This window comes from Pleurodeles waltl, chromosome 5, assembly GCF_031143425.1.
Source record: "Pleurodeles waltl isolate 20211129_DDA chromosome 5, aPleWal1.hap1.20221129, whole genome shotgun sequence".
In the NCBI taxonomy this organism is placed as follows: Eukaryota; Metazoa; Chordata; class Amphibia; order Caudata; family Salamandridae; genus Pleurodeles; species Pleurodeles waltl.
This window is the reverse complement of record NC_090444.1, coordinates 211,756,186-211,781,079: the sequence shown is the minus strand read 5'-3', so window position 1 is coordinate 211,781,079 and position 24,894 is coordinate 211,756,186. Positions and strand designations below refer to the sequence as shown.

General features: G+C 43.0%; 1 protein-coding gene across 5 annotated transcripts in view; it reads left to right on the top strand.

Moving 5' to 3' along the window:
• RPS6KC1 (ribosomal protein S6 kinase C1) overlaps positions 1-24,894 on the top strand; it is a 546,019-nt gene that overhangs the window by 198,219 nt on the left and 322,906 nt on the right. For 3 of the 5 annotated variants that reach the window (XM_069233902.1, XM_069233905.1, XM_069233904.1), the window contains one exon: positions 964-1,326. In XM_069233902.1, coding sequence (XP_069090003.1) covers positions 964-1,326 — 363 coding nt within the window. The remainder of the gene's footprint in view (positions 1-963; positions 1,327-24,894) is intronic. The other 2 variants (XM_069233903.1, XM_069233906.1) reach the window with 1 other exon arrangement.

Genomic DNA, 24,894 nt, shown 5'->3' with positions numbered 1-24,894 from the left:
TCTCCTGGATTAATAAAATTGATAAGCTATATCACTGCTGATATCCATGCTGCAGGTACAGAAAGATAGCTCTTATAGCTGTGTTTTCCTCACAGACACACAATGACCATAGGTCTTAATGTCCTGGATTTCTTCCAGCATAAGGAGAAATGAAAACGCTATAATTGGAGGAGGGTGGGATAAGGTCTGGTAAAACAGCTCAGTGATACCTACAGAGGTTTATGGCTGAGTTTGCTCTGTGTACTTGTGGTTTGGCGGATTATGTCTTACCAGTGGAATACTTTGCTTACAATTCTCTAAGAACTTTTAAAGCAGCGTAAGGCCTATAAGATCATATATTTGCTGCAAAATTGTTGCTGACTTTGACCTCCTGAAGATAATGTAGGTAGATCACTGGGTATCTATTTATCATTCACTGGCAGAGCAATGAAAGGTCACTTTCTTAGTGTGCTACAAAGTACAAATCAGTAGACCTCCATTATGTTGCGTATACATTTTAGTATGTGTAGTGCAATATAGACACATGCTGCTACAGTGGCGAAATATGTCTCTCCCTATTGTCTGTATTTCATAATGTCAGCTCCTCCATCACCCCTCTCACCCCCCAGTCCTTTTTGATTCATATTAGTGTTATCTACCAGGCCAGTAGCTCAGCCAGTTGAACATATTCTTCAATTTACAAATTTCCTATGTCAATCAAGTGATGTTTCAACAACACACGTTCAGCCCACTGACCTACCCTGGATGTGCTAATAATCTTTAGTTCTTGCTTTTTGCAGTTTGCCACTCCTCATTTATTTACCGTTTTGATTTTTTGGGGAGTTTTCATTGAAAACGCTCCTTACATGCTTGTGGTAGTTCAAGAAGGTAAAAAGGGCCAACTAACTATATGAAGATTTATTTTGTTTTCATTGATCTTACGCTAAGTTGTTTGAGGATCAAACTTGTGCTTTCACTTCACAGGATTCTCCAGTGACAGTGATTTAATCTCTTTGGCAGTGGATGTCGATTCGGTGACAGAGTTAGATGATGGAATGGCATCCAATCAAACTTCGCCCAATAAAGCTTGTGGATTCAGTCCATCCAAGGAACTGATCGCAACAGGATCCTCCACTCCTGAACATCAACAAAGCAAACCTAAAGTCGAGTGGGATAGTCGAAGCCTGTTTTCGGGCAGCTTGAAGCAAAAGCTAAGCAAACCAGATTACTTGCAGAAAGCAGGAGAGCTAATAAAGTTAGCCTTCAAGAAGGAAGAGGAAGAGGACTATGAAGCTGCCTTGAACTTTTATAGGAAAGGTGTTGATCTGCTCCTGGAAGGTGTTCAAGGTAAGACTGGTACCTGCTTGTTTTCATTATTGTGATGTGTACTCAAAGAGCTCTGCCAGATAATTAATTTTCAATTGCCATCCAGGCCATTTTTCTTATTGGATAGTGTGTACCTATTGTCACTAGTTTGATGTGCTTCTGATGCGATTAAGAAATAAGATGACATGCACTTGTTCTACCCAGAACATCATTTCCTACTGATCTTGGCTAAGAAAAATACGTGTTTCCACGACCTACTCTGCATTTCTATTTCTTGAGAAATTAATATTTGTAAAATAATAGGTTTGACTTGAATTGCATCTTTCATCTGATGGGCTGTGTAATACCCCCTTTTACTACGCATTATGACAACAATATAAAAAATGTGTCATTGACCAATTAAACAATTTTCCGAATGTTGATGCAACCACCTCTCAATAACATCTCAACTTCATTATGTTCACTAGAATATTCTGTTGTAGTTAAGCAGTATTGATTTCAAATAAGACCATATAAATTAGAGACATTTGTTAATCAATCTTTTAATTTCCTTTCATTCTTCTTCCATCGTCGTCAAAGAATTCACGGGGTCCCTACAAGCTTAGCCACTTATATTATTTTCAATATTTTCTGCATATTGGTTTTAGTAATCAGAGTGAACAAATAAATGATTGAAACAGGAAGAGGGATACTAACTGCAATATGGGCACCGGGGCGGACAGCCCAAATACAATGATTCTAAATATGTGTATTGGTAAATGTGGCAATCCTTTGGGTAAATTCTGTCTGCCCAGCAGAAGGATGTGTTCAATGTCAGCAGTGTGCAGTTTTTCTTAGAAACCTATTCCTTAATTCTGAAAAATACATTTTAATCTACTACCAATGTGACGTGAGAATTAAAATTGTTTAATGAAACTCTGACCACCTAGTTGACACAGAGAAATGTTTTGTACCATGGAAATCAAATGAATCTGTGGAATTTGTTCCCTATTCTTCACACCCTTGTTTCAGTATCCAGCTTTGAAGCTTCAAAATGTACACAGTTTAGCACCAACATTTTGAGCGTATTCAACCACTCTGTCCCACCAAAGGATTTCCTCTTTTCTCTTTTAACCTGTCATGATTCTTCCTGTGATGCTGGGGGGATCACAGGGGAGCCACAGCATCAGAAAAAATAGGAGAATCACAATTCTGAGGTGTCATGTGAAGTTATAGGAGTTGAAACTGAAAAAGTTTCCCTTAAGACAATAGTGATATTTCTAATTTGCCAACACAAATAACCCTTATTTGCCTAATTGCCTTATCTCATCTTCTGTCGCCTACAAATTTCCAAAGCATTTGCTGAATGAAAACAATGAATACAGTTTCAATACTTATTGTCTACAGTAATGTACAAGAAAGTATAAATGTTATGAAAGAGGTAATATTCTTTATGTATGCCTCCCGGATGTATTAGCACACGTATACACTCAGTCCTTCAGGCTATCATCACTATTTTCAGCAACTTGGTTAAATTGATCTGTGTAGATGACAGTTGCAGTAATGCATCGTCTGTAGAAGGTTGTAGGCAATGAAGGGTTCTGTGTCTAATTGGCAATCTGCTGAGCGAGATAATGGTGCCAAAAATCTCTGGCCAGTTATGTTATGGCCTTCACTTTATATTCTTCAGTTAGTTGATGACCCAGCTGCTCATGCAGTGTTCATCCTCTGAAGGATTTAACTGCGGTGCTATTTTAAAGATAACTGTTCCACTGCAGAGAAACCCACAAGAAGCACTTAATGATTGATCTCTACATGCAGTATTTACATGTATAAGGTACTTTGTGAAATAGGCCCTGTATTATCTTCTACAGTCACATTCAGAATTTTGGTCACCCTCTAGTATTACACAATCTGCCTCAAATTCTTTACCTACGAATATTGCCCAGGCATCCGTGTGGAACCGGAAAGTTTTTCTGAGCAGTCACCTTGTGCGCAAGTAGGTGGCATCGTTCAGCTCTGTGTGGTGTCCTTAGTGTTGTCTGCACCAGAGGGACATGCACAGTGCCTACATAGGTGCCACCCCAGTCCCTGACGTCATTTCATTTTTTACCGTGCCATCACTGCTGATCGAGCTCCCTCAGTCATTTGTTTAACTGGATTTTTGTGACTGTGGGAGGGATGGGGGGAAATACGGCTTTGTAGAGTTCTGAATTTTGAAATTGTATTGATGTACTGAGTGGAAAAGTAACAAACTGTCTAATCTGACTTTGTGAAACACAGAGCAAGCTGTGGAATATCAGGTTGGTAAATTGTCTCTAGGTTTTTTCCTTTTCTTGAAAAGGGCCACGTGGGCTCTGCTTCTCCACCTCTTCTGGTGTGGTTCCCTTTTGTTTGTTTATCGCCAGTACCCTTGTGGAAGATAAAACAAAGGCGCGGTAAGTAAGGGTGTTTAGGTGCTGGGAGGATACCATCACCAAACCACCACAGTGAAGTTGGTGCAGATGTTACGTAGACAAAAGAAAATACTAACATAGGGGAGGACCAGAAAACAGAACTAGATGCTGGCTGGTGTTCACGACCTCTGTCAATACCCCAGTGTCAAGAAGGGAACAGAAATAGCCCTAGAGCCACCCCATTTTTCCCAGACAGTGCCAGGGAAAGGAAAGAGCAAAACAAAAAAGAAAGAAAGAAAATGAAAGGAAATTAATTCTTTATCGCCCGCCCCTCCACCCTTACCTCGCTAGCCACAACTCTCCAGATTTGTGGCGGGTTTGGCAGACCCGGAGAGCGGTATCCACCAAACCTCACACCAGGTGTTGGGTATATCCTTCTCATCTGTTCCGCTCTCTCCCTCCTGGCCCTGGAGTAGGTGTCAATGGCAGGTCTCCTCCTCCCTGAATTCCCGGTTTTCCTCAGCTTCTGTCGTCGCCTCCTCTCTGGATTCCCGTTCTTCTTGGCTTCGGCCTTCTTGACTCTTCCCGCGTTGATTTCTCTGCTTCTTCCCGATATTCCTTCTTCTGGCTTTTCCTGTCTTCCGTCCTCCTTTGATGGCATGCTTCCGTTTTGTTCCTCATAGGCCCCCGTGCCCTGTGAACGAGAGTCCTTTGTTACTTTCCAGCATCCGGGGCTACTCATCACTAGCATGTCCTTTTTTTCATTTGTAGGTCTCCACCCCACATTCATGGGGGTTGTGAGTTGGAACTCCAATTAAGGAAGAGGAAAGGAAGCGTCCTCCTTTACAGTGACTTTTTGTTGGCACTCCTAAGCAGTATGATCTTTTTTCCATAATGCTATCCAAGGCTTATGGTGGGCCAGGAGCATTTCTCATTTTGCTGTGCTCCCCTTCGGTGTTACCATTGCCTTTTGGGTGTTCAAAATGTTGCAGCTCATCTGCAGAGCTTAGGAGTTCCAGTCTTTCTCTTCCTTGGTGACTGACAGCTAAAGATGGGCTCGCCGCCAGGCAATTGTTAAGCAGCTCCAGACTATGGTTGACCTCCGGCATTCGCTGGGATTCTCTAGCAATGAACCAAAGGACTGCCTCTCAGACGCTTCATTTCATCTTAGCTATTCTGGAAGTGGTGCAATTTCACGCATATCCTTCAGAGTGAGGAGTCCAGGATATTTAAGTTGTAAAACGGATGTTTCAGCCTTTATCCTGGGTTTTGGTGAGACTGTTTCTGAGGCTGCTGAGCCTCTTGGCCTTCTGCATCCTTCTGGTAAAACACGTTCGTTGGCATATGGCACCTGAAGTTCCAGTGGACTCAACATTGGTGTAATCTCTCCAACCTGATCCAGATATTGGAGGGAGACCAGAATCTAATTGCAGCTGGAGACCACAGGCTAAGCATTTTCAATGATTTGAACTGCAAAACAATACACATAAAATACAGAAACAATCTTTAATGAATTCTTTTGTTTAATTCACAAACAAATATAAAAAATCTAATGTTTAATTTTACACTTAATTGAAGATATTAGTTTCCCATACTGCATTCGGTGTGATGATCTTCCATTGCTCCCACAAACCAATTTGAGGATACTAACTTAATATTTAGCCTCAGATTTCAAATTACCTCACGTTTACAGAACGGTTTATATATGTTTTAACTTTACATTTTGCTTCTTTTATTTATATACACTTCTCAATCTGTTAATATTATGTAATTTTCTAAGCAGTCTCAGGCCCCCTGAGCAGGCTTTGAGGACCTCCGGGGGCCTGTAGACCACAAGTTTAGAACCATGTGTTCCTGCACTCCCCAGCTCTCTCATGCTGTCTTTTTGTAGTGGTGTTTATGAGCGCCTGATTGAAGACGAGTAGTGTTTGATCAAAATCCAAAGAGCTAAAAACCAAACCTTAAATGTTACGTATGTGTAATCAGAGTTGCTGAGTGGCACTCGCTTCTCGCTCAGGCTGCTAAAGTGTGTGTTGTGTGGGGGATTCTTAGGACGCCTCTGAAGAATGTAATTGGCATTTCAGTGAGCTGTTAGTAGTAAGTGATCCTTGTGGTTCCCTAAGCAACAAACACTACATATCACAGAGATTGCCCACTTGCTCCTGTGTTCTCCAGTGCCCGTAGAACTTGGCTGATATTCATTGGTGCCCAGGGTTTTACCTTGTGGAAAGTGTGCTCAACAGTGTGGATGTCTAGGACCATTATGTGTTTATCTGCATAAAATTAGGCCCTTTGTACCTAATTAACTATTTTGTATCATTTAAAAAATCAAGATAGCTGGTATGCTTGCAACTAATCCACATAGACTCCCCATAAAGTAAGATTATAATGGCATTCCAAAGCAATCCTGAGATTGCCTTTGTCTGACATATTCACCCTATGGAAATTTAGAATGCTCCAGGTTGGCCCTCGGTGCACCCCTTACACAAGTGCTACTGATGGAACAGGTACGCATTATGCTGAAAAGTTTTAAATGCAAGGCTTCTACACATTTTTCTTTGTAGTATTTTTCTGTGCACCTGCCCCTGTATTTGAAAATGTATAGGTCTACAGCAAGAAAGAGAGTGAAGTACTTGAAACAGTTTCCAACCTACTACAACCTATTTTATGGGGCAGCAACATATACTTCCTCCTACCTCATTAAGTTGCAGCGCAATCTCTTGCTTCCTTTGTAGTACTCCAGCTTTACAACTGAAAATGGAATGTATAGTATCGTGCGAGTTTTATGACAGAACCCTTTTGGCGCTGAACGGACTCCATAGAAGTGACGTGATGTTTAGAGCGAAATGCAATGAAAACTTGGTTTAGAATGTTGAGTTTGCAGTTACATGCAGAATAATAAAGACGTAATATTCAGCTCCATGTGTGGTGTAGTCATTGGCGGGTACCTTGGCTGGGCAGTATGCTACAACCGGCGACCAGGGTGGGATAAGTAACCCAAAGAATGATTGTGCTCTCACATAGTTTGCCGTAGTCCAAGCAAACTGCTTGTGTGTGCCCTGTGTGTTGCTGTCGAAGTACGGAATTGATGCTTCATGCATGCATGTGGAGTCAAAGCACAGCTCCAGCCACCGGGAAGCAGTTGAAAACAGCAAAAGCATTGTAAATAATCTACATGTCGTTGGCCGAAAACCTGCTGGTCATGCCATAGACAAAGGTACTGTGCTGCCAAGCAAGATAAAATTGTACATTATACGGAGTGCTAACGCTGAAGGAAAATACAACCAGGTTTACAAAGCACAGCCAAAGATAATCATAACTTGATAAATAAAGCTGTGAACAGAAGTACTGCAAGGCGAAGATCAGCCAGGTGTTGATGTTTAGAAAAAAAGAAATAAATTACTTACTAAATTCACTTGAGAGCCATTGTACCAGAACACTCAGTGAAGTGGCTTAGCAAGAAGTGCCCATGGTTGTGCTTACAGAGCCATCCATACCCGGCGCGGTTTGCCCACAAAGTTGTCAGGTGGGGCTCAAAACAACTTCAAAGAATACAGAGCCAAAAACAACTTTTGAAATAGTGACATTTTTCAGATGGCAGCTAAGAAAGAAGCCACAGTTCGAAGTAATGTTAAAGACAATTCTGAGGCCACCACCTCAAAGGGTTGCATAAACATGGTTACCAAACAGCATTAGAGAGCTTTGTTGATTTCTGATGCACTTGAAGAGATTGATGACAGGAAGTTTGTCAAATATCTCAAACATCTTGCTGGGATGGTGTGAAAGAAGTTGTAAAGGAAATGCCAAGAACTGACAAAGAAGTCACATACTGTCAGATTAAAACAGTGTTGAATCTCAAATTGTAAGTTTAATGAATTTAATGATGAAGAAGCTATGCTTCTTAGAGTTATTGATGAATTCTATCTTAGATAATGTCTTAGAGTTAATGATAGATTCATTCAGATGAAGAATGCTGAGAGAAACTCTTAATCTGGAGTGAGTGTTAATGGCTGGCAGAGCTAAAGAGTGTGCTGGAACACAAGCTGCTGATATGGAGGCTTGATGTGCCCAGAATGAATCAGTCAGTGTGAAAAGTATACCAAAGCAAAAGACTGAAGAACACAAATTGATGTCTACATGTAAAAAGAAGTAATTTTTTAGATGTGGATTTTCATTTCCACACGAAGGCATACGTCCTGCCATTGGACAGATATGTTACAGCTGTAGGAAAGAGAACCATTTTGTGATGGTTTGTAAAGTGAAGAGAAAAGTAAGTGCATCACGGCGCAAAGATAAAATGGCCACCAGAACGTTCCAGAAGCAGCACTCGATGTTCGCCCACAAGGTCAAGCGGCGCATCAGTTGAAGCAAATCGACCCTTAACGGAGTTGATTGTTATCTAAATAATTGTCAAACAGTTCTTCCACCTGAATATCAAGTGAAACTGAGGAAGATGGGTACTCCATGTCGATGTTTATCTCAAAGAAACGTGTGCATGTTGAATTGGCTCCACATGAAGAAAAACATCTGTCAAATTAAAGTCAACATGTCAAAGCACCAAAATCAAATACACTGTCCAGAGATCACATTGAAAATAAATGTCATTATAGACAGTGGTGCATTGATAACCATAATGCCTGAAGAGAAATACAATGAACTTGTTCCATTGCTGCAGCTTACGCCATGGAAAACCAAAGTTTATATAGGGGCTGCATCGATGCCCATAAAAAGTCAAGGTTCATTTGTAGCGACAATGAAACTCAAGAAAATGAAAATGCAAACACTTATCCTTGTGGTTCAAGGTAAGGCATCAAGAGCCTGTCTACTCAGTTTCAGCACAGCTGCTGTTATGGAAGTGCTTTCTGGGAATTACAACACAAATGCTCATCACGAAATAGTAAGTCAATTCCTTTTGTTGTTTCATGGTTGAGGAAAGCTTAAGACTATGAACATAAAGCTGCATATTAATGAGGATGTCCGTCCTGTTGCTCAGAGACCTAGACAAATTGCTTTTCATTTACAAGAAGCTGTTGAAAAAGAACTTTAATCGTCACTCAGACATAACATTATTAAGCGTTCTACTGATCTAAAACCATGGGTTTCTCCCATAGTGGTAGTGCCCAAAAAGGACAGTGAAGGAGCTGTATGCATATGCATTGACATGCTTCAGGCCAACAAGGCAATTGAAAAGGAACAACATCCAGGTCCACATATTGCTGACATAACTCAATTAAATGGTGCAAAGGTCTTCTCTCAGTTCAGTTGGAACTTTAAAAAAATTGGTGGTATATTGCAACCTTTTCTACACATGTTGTTCTGTTTTGATACAAAAGACTTAGGGGGTCATTTTGACCTCGGTGGTCTTTTTTCAAGACCGCTGAGGGACCGCCGTGCGGAAAACCGCCAGTGGTGGCGATTTGCTGCTCGGCCTATTATGACCGTTGGCAGCTCTCCGTCCTTTTACGGACGGAGAGCAGCCAACAGCCATACTGGCAGGCGGCGGGGAAGTGGAGGTTGCTCCACCCCCACCGCCACGCCAACAGAACACCGCCCAGCGATTCACGTCCTGTGATTCGGTGTGGCGGTGTTCGGTTGGCGGTGTGGTGTCGGCTGAGCAGCCCCATGGCTCCCGTCCCCTCCCGGAGGATCGTCTGACCAGGTAAGTCGATCGTCCGTGAGGGGAGGGGGGGTGGGGCGGGTGTTGTGTGTTGTGTGCGTGCATGGGGGTGTGTGTGTGTGTATGTAGAGGTGGTGTGTGAGTGCGTGTATGCTTGCAGGGGTGTTGTGTGTATGGGAATGAGTGCGTGTATGTCTGTAGGTATGTCTATATGGGATGTGTGCTTGTATTTTTGAATGTGGGTGTGCGTGTCTGACTGTGTGTGTGTGTGGATGTTGGCATGTATGTCGGTGTGTGTGCGTGTATGTGTGTTGGTGGTGCCTGCGTGCGTGTCGTGTGTGTATGAGTGATGTTATGTTGGGGGTCGGGTGGGGAGGGGGGTCCTGCCACCTTTGGGGGTGGTGGGGGGGGGGTAGGGGAGTGGGTTAGGGTAGGGGGTGGGGGAGACCCCTATCAGTGCCAGGGAAGGAATTCCCTGGCACTGATAGTGCTTACCTCCATGGATTTCATGGCGGTTTCAAACCGCATGAAATCCATGGCGGTCAGCCGGGTCCAAATACCGCCGGCGGTATAGTGACGGCCGGCGAGCTGGAGACCCTGGTCTCCAGCCCGGCGGGCGGATCGGAGAACTGGCGGATGACCATGGCGGTAACCGCCATGGTCATAATACACAGAGTAAAGACCGCCAGCCTGTTGGCGGTCTTACCGCCGCTTCTCCGCCTTCTACCAGGGTCATAATGACCCCCTTAGTTTGGGTGTGTCATCGGCTGCAGAACCTTTCGATTATGTCATTTGACAAATCATACAGCATGTTGTGAATGCGTTTAATTATAGCGATGACATATTGATTTTTGGAGCTACACATAAGGAGCACGATAGAGCTCCCACACAAGTATGTAATTTACTTACTGATGCAATTTTGACTCAATACAAACAAATGTGAGTTCCACAAGACAAAGCTAAAATTCTTTGGCAATATCTTTTCTGATTGGGGTATGACACTCCTGTGAAAGTACAAGCACTGTCAAATGCTTGTCCCCCACAAGATGTTTCTATGGTACATTAATTTCTTGGCATGCCCAGTTACTGTTCAAGGTAAATACAAGACTTTGCCACTGTAAATGCTCCATTACAAGAGTTGATAAAAATGTTTCATTTCAGTGGTCACAAGAATGTGAAAGAAGGTTCAAGAGATTCAAACAAGCCATTGAAAATGCTTCTGAAATGGCATACTTCAATCATACCGAGGTTGTTGTTGACGCCAGACCAGTCAGATTAGGCGCTGTCCTTGCACAGCACAGTGGACACCCAAATCCTCGAAGGCATATTGTGGCATATGCTAGTATATGTTTTTCCCAAACTCAACTGCTTACAACCTGAAAAAGAAAGTTTAGCCATTGCCTGGGCTTCTGAATATTTCCAGGTATTCCTGCACGGAAAGCCTTTTACAGGGAGTGCAGAATTATTAGGCAAATGAGTATTTTGACCACATCATCCTCTTTATGCATGTTGTCTTACTCCAAGCTGTATAGGCTCGAAAGCCTACTACCAATTAAGCATATTAGGTGATGTGCATCTCTGTATTGAGAAGGGGTGTGGTCTAATGACATCAACACCCTATATCAGGTGTGCATAATTATTAGGCAACTTCCTTTCCTTTGGCAAAATGGGTCAAAAGAAGGACTTGACAGGCTCAGAAAAGTCAAAAATAGTGAGATATCTTGCAGAGGGATGCAGCACTCTTAAAATTGCAAAGCTTCTGAAGCGTGATCATCGAACAATCAAGCGTTTCATTCAAAATAGTCAACAGGGTCGCAAGAAGCAAAACCAAGGCGCAAAATAACTGCCCATGAACTGAGAAAAGTCAAGCGTTCAGCTGCCACGATGCCACTTGCCACCAGTTTGGCCATATTTCAGAGCTGCAACATCACTGGAGTGCCCAAAAGCACAAGGTGTGCAATACTCAGAGACATGGCCAAGGTAAGAAAGGCTGAAAGACGACCACCACTGAACAAGACACACAAGCTGAAACGTCAAGACTGGGCCAAGAAATATCTCAAAACTGATTTTTCTTAGGTTTTATGGACTGATGAAATGAGAGTGAGTCTTGATGGGCCAGATGGATGGGCCCGTGGCTGGATTGGTAAAGGGCAGAGAGCTCCAGTCCGACTCAGACGCCAGCAAGGTGGAGGTGGAGTACTGGTTTGGGCTGGTATCATCAAAGATGAGCTTGTGGGGCCTTTTCGGGTTGAGGATGGAGTCAAGCTCAACTCCCAGTCCTACTGCCAGTTCCTGGAAGACACCTTCTTCAAGCAGTGGTACAGGAAGAAGTCTGCATCCTTCAAGAAAAACATGATTTTCATGCAGGACAATGCTCCATCACACGCGTCCAAGTACTCCACAGCGTGGCTGGCAAGAAAGGGTATACAAGAAGGAAATCTAATGACATGGCCTCCTTGTTCACCTGATCTGAACCCCATTGAGAACCTGTGGTCCATCATCAAATGTGAGATTTACAAGGAGGGAAAACAGTACACCTCTCTGAACAGTGTCTGGGAGGCTCTGGTTGCTGCTGCACGCAATGTTGATGGTGAACAGATCAAAACACTGACAGAATCCATGGATGGCAGGCTTTTGAGTGTCCTTGCAAAGAAAGGTGGCTATATTGGTCACTGATTTGTTTTTGTTTTGTTTTTGAATGTCAGAAATGTATATTTGTGAATGTTGAGATGTTATATTGGTTTCACTGGTAATAATAAATAATTGAAATGGGTATATATTTGTTTTTTGTTAAGTTGCCTAATAATTATGCACAGTAATAGTCACCTGCACACACAGATATCCCCCTAACATAGCTAAAACTAAAAACAAACTAAAAACTACTTCCAAAAATATTCAGCTTTGATATTAATGTGTTTTTTGGGTTCATTGAGAACATGGTTGTTGTTCAATAATAAAATTAATCCTCAAAAATACAACTTGCCTAATAATTCTGCACTCCCTGTATGCTGGTAACTGATAATCAAGCTTTACTGACTATCTTTGGCAATCCAAAGGCCTAGATGCCTCCTCGCATTTAACGATGGGGGCTACGATTACAAAAGTAACATTTATACCATTGTGCATCATCCAGAGAAGGCTCAAAATCCTGCTGACTTCTTTTCCAGAGTGCCTATGCCAGGTCAATATACTCCATTCCATTTCTACATTAATTTCATTGTAAAATCCAATATGCCAGCTGCTATCTCGTTAACCCAGGTTATCACTGTCACTAGTCATGACAGTGACATGCTGACGTTTAGACATATTTACACATCAGTGATGGAACCAACACACTTGACCTCTCACCAATGATCGTGAGTATCAAAAATACAGAAATGTCAAAGATGAACTGTCCATAACTTAGAAGGGATTTATACTGCGAGGGTTGAGAATTCTGATTCTTGAGAGTCTGCAACAGAAAATAATTGAAGTGGCTCATTGCGGTATTCCTGCCACAGAAAGAGCTCTCTGAGTCAGAGTTTGGTTTCCGTATTTAGATGAAAGGGTTAAAAAAGAAATCAAGGCCTATCATCTATGCAGCTGCCTTTCTACGAATGTTTCTCATGATACACTGAACATGTCAAAATTCCCTAAGCATGCATGGGAGAGAATAGCCATCAACTTTTTCGATCCACTCGATAATGCACATCACTTGATGGTGACGTTTTCTATTAGTAGAAGATCTCTTATCCACAACTTACGAACAAGTAATTCAGAGACTAGATGGCATATTTGTGACTTGGGGCGTTCCAGCCATTTTGAAGTCTGATAGTGGCCTTACCTTTTAACAGTCGAGAATTCAAAGAATTCCTGGAGCATCGGAACATAAAGCATGTGAAAAGTCTGTCTTTCACACCATGTATCTTGTTACTCTGTTTTCTTTTTTCCTCTCCAATGTGAGGAAATTATTTTTAAGGGGAGTTGGGCACGGGTTCCCTAATGGCTTGCGATGAAGATCTTTTGGATCGAAACGCATTGCCAATAAAGCATTTTACTTGAACCCCAGTGGTGGAGTGTGATCTTTTGGTGTTCGTGCACATTAACGTATCGCCAATTTTTGTTAATATATATATAATGTGGGTATATATATATATATATATATATTCACTAAAAAAAGCAAAGGTTACAGGGACTTTATAGTTAGAAAATAGAATTTAAAAAACCTTAGAAATTCAATGAAAAAAATCCAAAGATTACAGAGACGTTATAGTTAGGTCCTGAATTTATATATATATCATGGTCGTTGTAGAATTTATATGAATTTCCAACATGTTTAAAGATTTTTCTAAGATTTTTCTTAGATTTTTCCATGGTTATATAGCATAGTATTGTTTTGTTTTTGTTTTTGGTAAATCGTTGATTCAGGTATGTAATTAATTTTTGGAATGTGCTCAGTTGTTGACAAGAATGATAGTTTTTATTCATTTTCGTTTTGTCACATTTGTTCCCATATTTGTTTTTATTTATCACTTAGATTAAATTTGTTTTCATATAAGAACAAGGTTTTCATAGACAAAATATGTGAAATAGGAGATTTGATTCACAGGTATTTCAAATATGTTTTCTCAATAAGGCGAAATGATGGATGTTGTAAATATTATATGTTTAACTATTTGTATTTTTGTTACCATGTTGCTTTAAGAAATTCACTTGTATAAAAATGGGGCAAAAATGGCGGCCCACACAGGTTGAGAAAGGCGGAGACGCCGAAACGCGTTCCTGTTTGTTTGTATTAAACCTTATTTTTGCACATTCACGGAGTGCCGGTTGCCTTATTAAAAAATAAGGTTGTGTTTATATATATATATATATATGTATATATATATATATATATATATATATATATAAAAAATGCCTGCCCCTGACTTGTGAGGCTGGGTGTCTATCTCTGCTTACTTTTCAATTGGAATATATATATATATATATATCTATAGTAAAAAAAATAATTTTTTGTTTAACTGAGGGGGAGATGTAGTGTCTTGTGAGTTTTATGGTGAACTCTGAATAAGTGTGACGTAATAGTTATAGAGGAATTAATTGAAAGCTTGGTTTAGAATGTTGAGTTCACTGTTAAACTCAGAAGAATAAAGACGTGTGATATGTTCAGCTCCGTGTGTGGCGTAGTCATTGGCGGGTACCGTAGCGGGGAAGGACACTACAGAATGGGCCATGGTTATTGGTCAATATGAGAAAACTTCTGACTTCTGGTTACCTACTTGATGTTGTGAAAGTATTACAAATTGTGATGCATTCATGTAGAGGAACACTTGCTGGCCTTCTGTTCAGCACAACTTGTGTTTTTCTGGGTCTCATTGGTTCATTACTCAATTTCCATCTTCTTTATGGTCCCTTCTGATCTTCGTGCAAACCACAACGGTGGCTTCATGTAATTTACAGCTTCTGGGCAAACATACATTGTTAGGAAGATTTTAAAGGGATCCATGTTTTCACAGTACTGGAGCGGTGTGCCAGGCATACCCCATCTCATGCCTGATTCTGTATGAATTTAGGGAATGCTGTTATGCTGTTACCCTTGGTGGCAAATCTCTCAGGCTGAGCTGTACTCATCTGCCTCACTCCCTCTTTTTAAATACTGTATAGGTTTCAAACCCCAACTTTACCAGTTGTTTCCTTTGTTCCTTGAAGCTTTGAAGTCTTTCCATTGAACCTTCTCACTGCGTCTTCTCCATGTTAACTTTTGTGAACGCAACACATTTTTACCCTGACCTGGCTGCCTTTCACACCTATCTTCCTGTGGTCTTATTATCACCAGAAACCATTGCTTGGTTACTGTTGAGTAAGTGTGGACAGAACCTGGTTCGTAATCAGTAATTTTTACACATCACCATGGCTTACCACTTAAGTGGAATGGCCTATTGGGAAAATCCTGAGCTATCCCAGTAAAGGTCTTGCCTCAGAGCGGCCATTTGTGCTTTGCATAGATGTGCCCATATTATACTGACTGCCAGCAAGTCCCCCGATTTTTGGAAAGGGGTGAAATAGTTCAGTCGGGGAGACCTGTGTTCAAGAGGAGGCCTCGCTGTACAGTCCACTTCCGCACTGACAACTGTTCAGGGGTGGAGGTTGGTGGGGGGTGTTCAGGGGGCATACATGCGAGCGGAGGGGGCACGGCCATTACTCAGCTGCGCGCTTTCAGCGGATAAGTGGACGGCTCGCTTGGTTTCCATTGCTGCCCGCCTGGCATGCTTCACCAGCATTATGCAGTAGATAAATAAAGATGGCGAATGCGATAGAGACGGCAGCCGCGTGATAATAGGCAGTGGGGCAGGGGCCGCCTTTCCCATTCTTGCAAACACATGCGGGTTAAGTTTAGATGCATAGGAAATTAAGGAGCTTTTGAGTTCCATATTTTGTTTGCACTAACAGTGAAAGAGGATTCTAAAATAACCACTTGCATATTGCAACAAACACATCATCATTTGCTTAAAAAGAGTTATAATTACAGTTGACGAAGCATGGACACCATAAAAATGCATTAGTTTGGCTTGACACATTAATTACCTGCCTTTGCAGATGTTTTTATGTATTGTTGTGCGAACAGTTTACAAAATAATTACAGGAAAGTCAAATGGAAAATAAACTAAGTGGGTGGATTGGCGCCTAAATATTTTCATTCATGCGAGGCTATATGAGGCACAGCTGCGGCGCTCTGTGGTAAATGCAGGGAGATATGTGAAGAATCTCGAAGGGTTTGTATTAGCGGCCTTTTGTCATCCGCATTATTGCTTTTTATGCAGGCTTCAGTGAGCTGCTCATCGGGGATTCAGGCGCTGGCACACGAGCCTGTCTGGGCTCATTTAGAGTCTTACACATGCCCACTTCGCTTGGTGTGAAAAGCAGATCTGAAACTGCAGTCATTGTGGGCGCCCCAGCTGACCTCTCGCTGAAGGAGGCGGGAGCCTTGGCAGAGCTTGGACGAGGTCCCATAACTCACTCCTATCCTTGGCCCCAAGTACACCAAGGAAATAAGTAGTTTTGTATTTACGCACAGTGAAACTGTAAGAATTATGTGGTTACTAGATCCTTTGGGTTCCAGGTGACCTTGTGGTGTAATGCTATGTGTGTTCCGGGGACTCTTGAACCAAACCACCTTCCTGCCTAAAGACATGCACACACAGAACTGGAAATGTGGGTTGTAGAGGAACCCAGGAAGGGTGGCTATAGGAGCCGTGGGTGAGAACGAACCAGTACTACCTCTCCACCCTGTGTCTGACCAACCTGTGTATGCTTTTCTTCCGCAAGCCGCTGTCAGCAAACATAAGGGGAGCTAAGAGCGCTTGTGAAGTGGTGTAGAGCAGGTGGTTAATGATGTGGTAATGGGACAAATTGTATTTCTTCCCATGAGCTTTGGACCTATTTTGTAGGCATCTTTAACCCCACGTAATCCTTGACTAACGTAAAGATTTTGTTCCATGTCGTTAGTTGAGTGGATTCGTTTGGACATCATGTTCTAACTATGATTAGATCATTCTGCCCTCTACTGGCTTCATGTTCTAATAGCCTTATAGCCCTCCGTAGCTGGGTTATACCGGCATTAAAGTCCCGCTCCCTTGTTAAAGACCCTTGCCTTCAGCTCGGGCCTTTAACGCTGGAGTGGGCCTTTAATTGCCAGTATAGCCTGCTACGGCAGGCTATAAGGCTAAATCATTGAAACAACATAAGGACTAATTTAATTCCTCAACTTCCATCTTAGTCCAGCGGTCGACCACTCATGTTTGGGGAACTTTTTCTGGAGTCCCTGAGCAGTCAGGGAGTACTATGCTCAGACTGTATCAACCAAAGCCTTTTGCCACTGGTGTCCAGGAGCTTAACCTCGCAGCTTGACCCAAATGTAACCTCCAGGTACACTCCTTTAACACATGACTCTGAGGGTAGTAAAGTCAAGCAGTTCAAGTCTTACTCATGGAGTTGGTGTCGTATTAGAGACTCGGCACTTAACATTCCCTGGGTAAAAAGTAATACATTTCTGTCCTGTCAGTACTTTGATTTGTAGAACAGAAAATGCTTTAATTTTATCACACACAAAAAAGTAAAAGGATCACTGTATACAATTTAGCCGAGGGCAATTAAACATACATTAAAGAGAACAGTGCTATTTGTATAATATGGGACAGACTTTTCTGGTGCACTACAGTGGATATTGGTGGTGCGTGTTGGGGAGCCCTATGGTGCCTGCAAGGGAATTTTGCCTGATACTGTAGTTTCTCTTAGCCATAGTGAAATATTTCATTTAGCCTCTACTCAAGTAAGCATCTCTCCCCCTGGGAGCATTGTCGCAGTACCTTTATTCATCCCAGTGGTGAAGTTCATGAAGTCCTTCCTCAGGCGCTACCTATTTGTGCTGCAATAAAGGGGGAATGCACTGCTCTGATGATGTGCAATTCAGTATGGCCAACCAAGGGAGGATACTTCGGTCTAGGCCTTAGCCCAACAGGTGGAGTTTGTGCTTCACTCAAGTCACTGCCCATAACCAGGTCACATCATTGCCGGCACAAGTCATGTGGAGGTATGCGGGTGGCAGTAGAGCTTACTGTTGCATGTATCTTACTTCCTGGGCATTTCCTGGGCCTTCTTTCAAGCCTCCATCCAAAAAAGCAGGTGAGGACCCCGAGTTTCTGCTATGACACTTCTTCAGGTGTTGCATGGTTTCTTCAGCACTTGGAGATTCTGGAAAGTCCAAATGTGTTTACGTTCGCAGTTGCATCAGTGCTTTTATCCATTTAGGTGCTAAGTCTCAAAGCGTAATTTTATTTGGGATGAATTCTGGGGCATACTTAGTCACATGTATTGATGCCAGCCTCACAAGGCGGACACGTCCGGGCATCTGGACCATGATCACAGCTGGTCAATACAGGTCATGTGCTCTGTTGGGTCGGCTTTGGCTTACCTCACCTCCTCGCAGCCTCTGCATCTTCTGAGCTCTGTCTCTTTTAGGCAAGTACATCTCGATTGTCATTTCAGAGCTGTAAATCAGCACTCTCTTCCAAAGGATGACACAGGTAGCCCTCCTCTCAAGTTGAGCGAGTCTTCCAAGGGTACAGGTCTCAAAGCCGGCAACGCGAGTTGACTTAGTCTCACACCCCCAGAACTCAAAGAAATCTTCCTGTTGCCTCTGGTGTGGAACCTCGGGCTTCATGTCAGTTCTGCTCCTTCGTGTTTCCTTTCTTAATTTTAGCAACACTCTGCTGTCCGACCTACTGAAAGAGATCCCGGGGTAGGTCCTGCAATATACATTTGCCGTTTGAACGTGGAAGGGAGCTGGTGCCTCATGCCGTTTGAAGAAAAGCCATGGGAAAACGTTTTCCCGACCTGTTTGGCTCCTGGGAAGTATTCAAGAGGTGAGGATTCTGCAGATAGAGTAACCACCTGGAGTATGCTTACTAAAGGTATCTAACATTTTCTTTATCGTGCTTCTTGTAGTTTCTCTTCTATCGCCTCCTCTCATTATCGTCTCTCCACACTGGATAATGCAGCTCATCCTCTGTTTCCTTCAGCATGCATCCCGTGATTTCTGTGGCTCAGAATCACCTCTCCATCGGACGCCTAGCTGATGGGCCCCCCGGGCGGTCAGCCTGACCACTATCTGGGCGATTTGTTGTATTTGGAAAGTGCTCCCCTCTACCCGCTTCCTGTCTGAACTCTATGTTCTCCTGTATCCGATGGAAAGCTATCCTGAGCTAATTACTCTCCTCTGCCCTGCTAAGAGGTCATTTTCTCAAATTGCTTTGTGTGATTACCTTGCGGCAGATGCTGTCAAATTACTTGATGTTACACTTCAGTGCTGCCCACGTTACATCGCACAATATCAGTGTTCCTGTCACAGCATTACATCCGATGAGTGGCGAGGGTACATGGAAGGAGTATAGGAGCTTCAGGCGGCACCACCTGTGTCCGTGGTTCTAGTGCAGTAGGACCCACCATGTATAGCTCAGGGAAAGCGCCTAGAAGGGATGAAAGAATTGTATGCAGGAAGACACCCGTTTACTTACATTCAGTATTTATTGGGATCAAAGCGGGAAGGGTGAACGTTCTATTTTCACTTCGTTTTCAGCTGATAGCCCAGCTACCTTGGGATTGTGACAGTTCCGTGGTGTGTGGTTCCAGTATCTTTAAGCAGCTCCATAGATGCCCATCTTTGTACCTATAGTGGTAATCCTGAGCAGTGCTCTCTCTGCTTCTACCGCTTTGCACACGGTCTGTTCCAGGACATAGGTTTGACTAAGGCAATGAGCCCGAGTCCGCTCACTGGTTTATAGAACGTTCATCTGTGCATCGTCCTCCATCTTGTAAAGATGCAAGAAGCCCTGATATCATAGGCAGCTGGGGCCTACGCCACTTTTTGTACATTTCACAAAACTGATGACCCTTACTATGCTATTTACATTTACTAACTGATATTGATCAGTATCAAAATTACAGCGGACTCAATACATTTTATGGAAAACCTCGACGAAACCATAACACGGGACTGTTAAATGAAGATCAAATAGGAGTAGAACTATTTGAGATTTTTGGAATGGCTACTGAGTTTAAGTTGCATTTTCCTTTATTTATGCATCAATGAATTTCATGTGGGCATCCTGAAAATTCTGAATGAACCTGCCTTCCTGGTCCGCTAGTGGATATCCCTGCACTGTAAAGTGTGTGTCTCCGGTTTCATTGTTCTTAAGTTTTATTGCATAATTTTCATCAAAGAGATGTTTTGTTTTCTTTATTTATTGTTACTTCATTCCTAAAGATTTAAAGTGGGATATTTGGCAGTCCAAAGCTGCAGCTGATACCGGATCAGTGGAGGCAATCTAGGATAGACAGGACTTGTCAATGCAGCCCATCAGTCTGCGCTCTGACCCTCACAATAATTTTGGGAATTTTAGCCCTCAAAGGGATAATGCTCTGCAGGAAATTCTTTGAGCTCTCCATTCAGTTAGCATGCTAGCCAGCCATATGCTGGGCCGCTGCTTGTCCAAGCTGCTTTACAGGGCGACTAAATGGAGCTGGTGGACACTTCTTTTCCACAGGCTCCTGCCAGGTCAGATGGAGTGTTGCGGATGCTGCCATTATGGCAGAATGGTGGTGGCTATAATCCCATACAGATGAAAACCAGATTTGATTGAGATGAGGGTTTTTGAAGTGTTGCAGGGTGGCTCAAACTTTTATGTTTATTTTTTGCGTTTAGCAATCTCCTATTAGCCACAATTACTACATCTTTCCGCTTTGAAATTCCACCTACTTATTTGGGATCAGTATTCCTTCTCCTCCTTTTGGGAAGAGGACAGATGCTGCTGGATGGAGACACTCAGATCCTGCCCATATCATTCTTTGCAGACAGTGGTCGATATTTGTCACCACACAAAGGATACCCTACGAGGATTACTCTGCCTGGAATTCTTGGGACAACTGAACATTCCCTGGGGAAGAAGACTGAGATGGGCTGAAATTTTCATTTCTGTGGACAGCATCCATTCTTCACCTTTCAGTCAGCATTCAGTGGAAAGATGTTTGCGTTCAGCCACCCGCAACCATTCTGACAGAGGTACAGTAGATGGCCAAGAACACTTCCCTTATGTGTTCTGAGCGTCATGATCATTATACTGTTCCAAACCTGATAACGTTTGCTATTGTTATCATTATTGAAAAGTAAAGCACAAATAGTTCCATGTAAATTTCAGTCATTGAACATAACTTCTAGGAGAGTGAGGCTGCAGCCATTGCCCCTGGTTGCATATTCTGCACCTCAAACCTATAGATTTTAAGCCACCACCCGGGCCTCAAGTAATGTGTCTGGTGGCGGCACTGTTCGGAGCCTATGGCAGGAGGAGCTCATTATAGCCTATACCATGCCCCAGGGGTTGGCATGTGAGGCATAGCGTTTGCTACATTGCATTCTCTTACATTAAGTGTCCCAAATACCCATCCTGAAAGCAAAACCTCTGAGAGCAGTGGGAAATGGGCAGAGGGGACAGCGGGCATATCTTTATCTTCACAGTTCCTAGAGCGCAGGAGGATTCAAATGCAATGGGCCCTTTTCTCTCTGATCTGCAAGAGGAATTAGAACAAGACCAAAGCACGATTTTAAATGTTAATGTGAGAAATGGTACTTTCCATTTAATAACCCTGGATTTTTTAAATGTTTTTTTGTCCTGCCTGATTTATGGACTTCTGCAGTGAGCTAGTCTTAGTACCTGAGTCTCACTTACTGTAAGCTCTGTTATAATGGGCTGGTAGTGCTAACTGCTCGTGTCCACCTTTTAACAATAGGCCTACTGCTGCTCGCTAGTAGAAGAGGCTCTGGGCTGGTTACACAGGAACACATATGTACACGCTTGTGAGACTACTGTCTATCTCATCCCGGCATCCGTGCAAAGGGAGCTTGTCACTGAAAGGACCTCTCAGGATTGGTGCTAACTTGGGCAGGCCTTGTAATATGCGTGGGCATTAACAGTGTGAAAATATAAATCTGTAGTGATTACCAGTGCTTTAAATGGAAATATAGAAGTGCAGGTACTCACTATTTAGAGTACCTGTTTGCTTCTGGGAAGTGGCAGTATTTACCTATTAATTGTATTTCATCAGTGCTGAGAAGTGCAGGTACTCTCCCTTTCAAATTAAAGAAGTGAAGGTGCTCTGTACCGGACTGTACTTGCCCATTTAAAGCACTGGTGATTACTAAAGAGACTGTGTGCTTCACTATATTATACACAAAGTGTGAAATTTGTACTTAACTACAGGTTTGCCGTAGTGAGGCCTAGAGATTGAATTAATGCACCAATATTGTAATAAATCACGATCCTGAATGCAGATTTGACATTGATTTCTACAAATCTGCAATCCTTACGGCACTTGAAGATTTGTCATATTTCTCCAACACAGCTCCTAATTGGAAAATTGCCTTTTGCTCCCCCTACTGGGCAAAAATAATTACTCTGCTGGCCAGCAGGCAGATTGTTGGCCGCCTTGGGTCTGTTTCTAGAAAAGGAAAACACAATAACAGAATCAGCATATGGTACTTTCCACACTGCACCTGGCCTGGGGAGGGGGAGGCTAAGTCCTACAGAAACAAAGGGGAAAAGCCAGATACAGGAGGGTCTCCCCTTTGTCGTTTTGGAGGGAAAATACTATGCAGCTGTGGCAGTTAGGGGCAGAGCTTAGGATATCCGAATATCTTTCAGCAGACCACTTCAAGTCACCATAATGGAATATCTCAGAATGCTGCACAGGAGGGTTGGGTCAAAGGTGGAATAATGTGTCATCCCAGGATTTGACAGAGGTGCCTACTTTCTGTAACTTTCTACTACCACTTACAAACCCATTCACAAGGGAGATACTTTAGATTACAATCTGGATGTGGGAAAAGCCACGATGGAAGCATGCCCAGCTGCAAGAGAGGAGACACCTGACCCTTACATTAAGAATGGATTGAAGGAATTCTGACTTCAGTGGGCACCCAGGGACCAGGGTTTGTTTCTCCAGGACCAGTAGCTCTGGTCCTTCTACACTGTATGGAGGACAGAGAAATGGACCTGCTGGGGGTCCCTGCGGGTTCTCATGTTCTTGTGTGGACCAGTCCTGCAGATGTGTTGCCTCCAAAAAGAGGGAGCCCGACTCCTGCTGCCTTACAAGTGGCTAGGAAGCCACAGGGCCTGGGGAGTGCAGTCAGGAAGGGCCTTCTGTGTAGGGGACTTTGGGAGAGCTAATGCGGGACACCCTGCACCAAGGATAGCTGCCAGATGCCCATATAGGAAATGGGTCCTGTGCTAGGAGGGAGCACGTAAAACAGTAACCTCCTACAAAAACAATTTAAAGGCAGTTTGGCCTGAAGAAACCCTTACTGGTGTCTAGAGCTGGCCACAAGCAGCAAAAGACACCAAAGGCATCCAGCTTGACTAAGTAGGACAGAGAAAACACAGAAAGAAGTCTGGTCCCCAAGGGGGATTAGGTGCACATAGCACTCTTCTCCATGAAGGTTCAAAGTACCACCAGGGAAGGTCTAGGGCCCCTGGGGTCGGCGAGGAACAGAAAATATGGAGGCTATGCCAGGGCATGCATGAAGCCTCCTCCCATTAGTTATTTTGCTCTTGAGGGCCCCCAGGTGTCGAAAAAAGAAGAAAGCAGTGTAAACATGAGCGCCGACATGCTCCTTGACTGATTGGATCCTCAGTAGCTCCCAGTTCCCAGGGACGGAAGAAAGCGCAGGGCCGGGTTATCTACAAATGCTCTTGTCTGGGAGAGCAGAGGTGCCTGACTTCAAGTCATCCACCCGGACTGACCACACACCGGAAAAATGCCTCAGATGCTCCTCAAGGGAGCAGAAGATAAGCTGACTCCTGGGCGGGGTGGCAAGTCAGTGTGGCGCATGCAGGCAGGGAGCCGGCAGAGGTCTTGGGGAGCTTTGGGCCTCTCTCTGTAGCCCCTAAATAAATCAATAATGTTGGCGACCCGATTGGGACCTGGACACTTTTTAAAACAATGAAAAATAAAAGCACTTTTATATATAAATATTCATGCCTCAGGCACTGAGCTTATCTAAGGCTTTGCATATTTGTCTTCTGTGGTGCCCCAGGAAGCTCATTGACCATCACCAACATATGTCAAAGAGCTCTTGAGGCTGCCACTACAGGGGTGTGGAATTTAATAAAATATCTACTTGTCCATGTGACAAGTTGCTTCATAAATCTACTTGTTCTGTAAAAACATCTACTTCCCCATTTGGTGCTATGTAGTGCATCAATCTCATTATGTAAGAGCTCGGATAACCTCTCAGATTATTCCAAGGCTAATACTATAGTAGGGCTTGAATACTAGCAATTGCAATCCCTACTCTAACAATTTTCTTATTTTGCCACCTTTCTGCAGATCTACAACTGGGACTGGAGGAGGCAGTAAGCAATAGTTCCAAGGCTGGAATGCCTTTTGTTTCGGTGCAAACCTACTAAAATGATTTCACCAGCTCTTCTCTAATATTTTTCCCATACCGAGAAAGGTTAGAAATTTACTCCTGAGAAGGGCAGACATAGAAGTTCCTTTGGGGTTGGGAAAAAGGTGGTTGGAGGGAAAGTGAACCTGTAAACGCCCAGTAGACTTTTGCATGAGCAAATCTACACATGCATATTTGCTCATGCTAAAATACAGTTCACAAATATGTTCGGGGAGTATGATTTCCTAGTCTACTTCGGAAAATTATTGTGAATTCATGAAATCCATACTGGAAAGTCATATACCATGGGAGTACTTTTGTGATTTTCTTTAAGAATTGGGCCCACAATTAGCTTTGGCATTAACCAAGACATTTTGTTTTTATTAAAATTCGATTTCTCTCTCCATTTATCGACTGGCCTTATAGTGAATGATAGCATGCTCCTGTTCCACAAGGAGCATATTGGCACACAAAGTAGTTTTGTTTCAGTGCCTGCAACTACTGCGGAAAAGTGTGCCTTACGAAACCAATTGTTTTTTTTTTTTTTGCTTTCTGCCAATGTTTGTTACAATGGTGAGGGCCTGGCAGCACCCACAGAATAAAGTGTTACAAAAGCCATT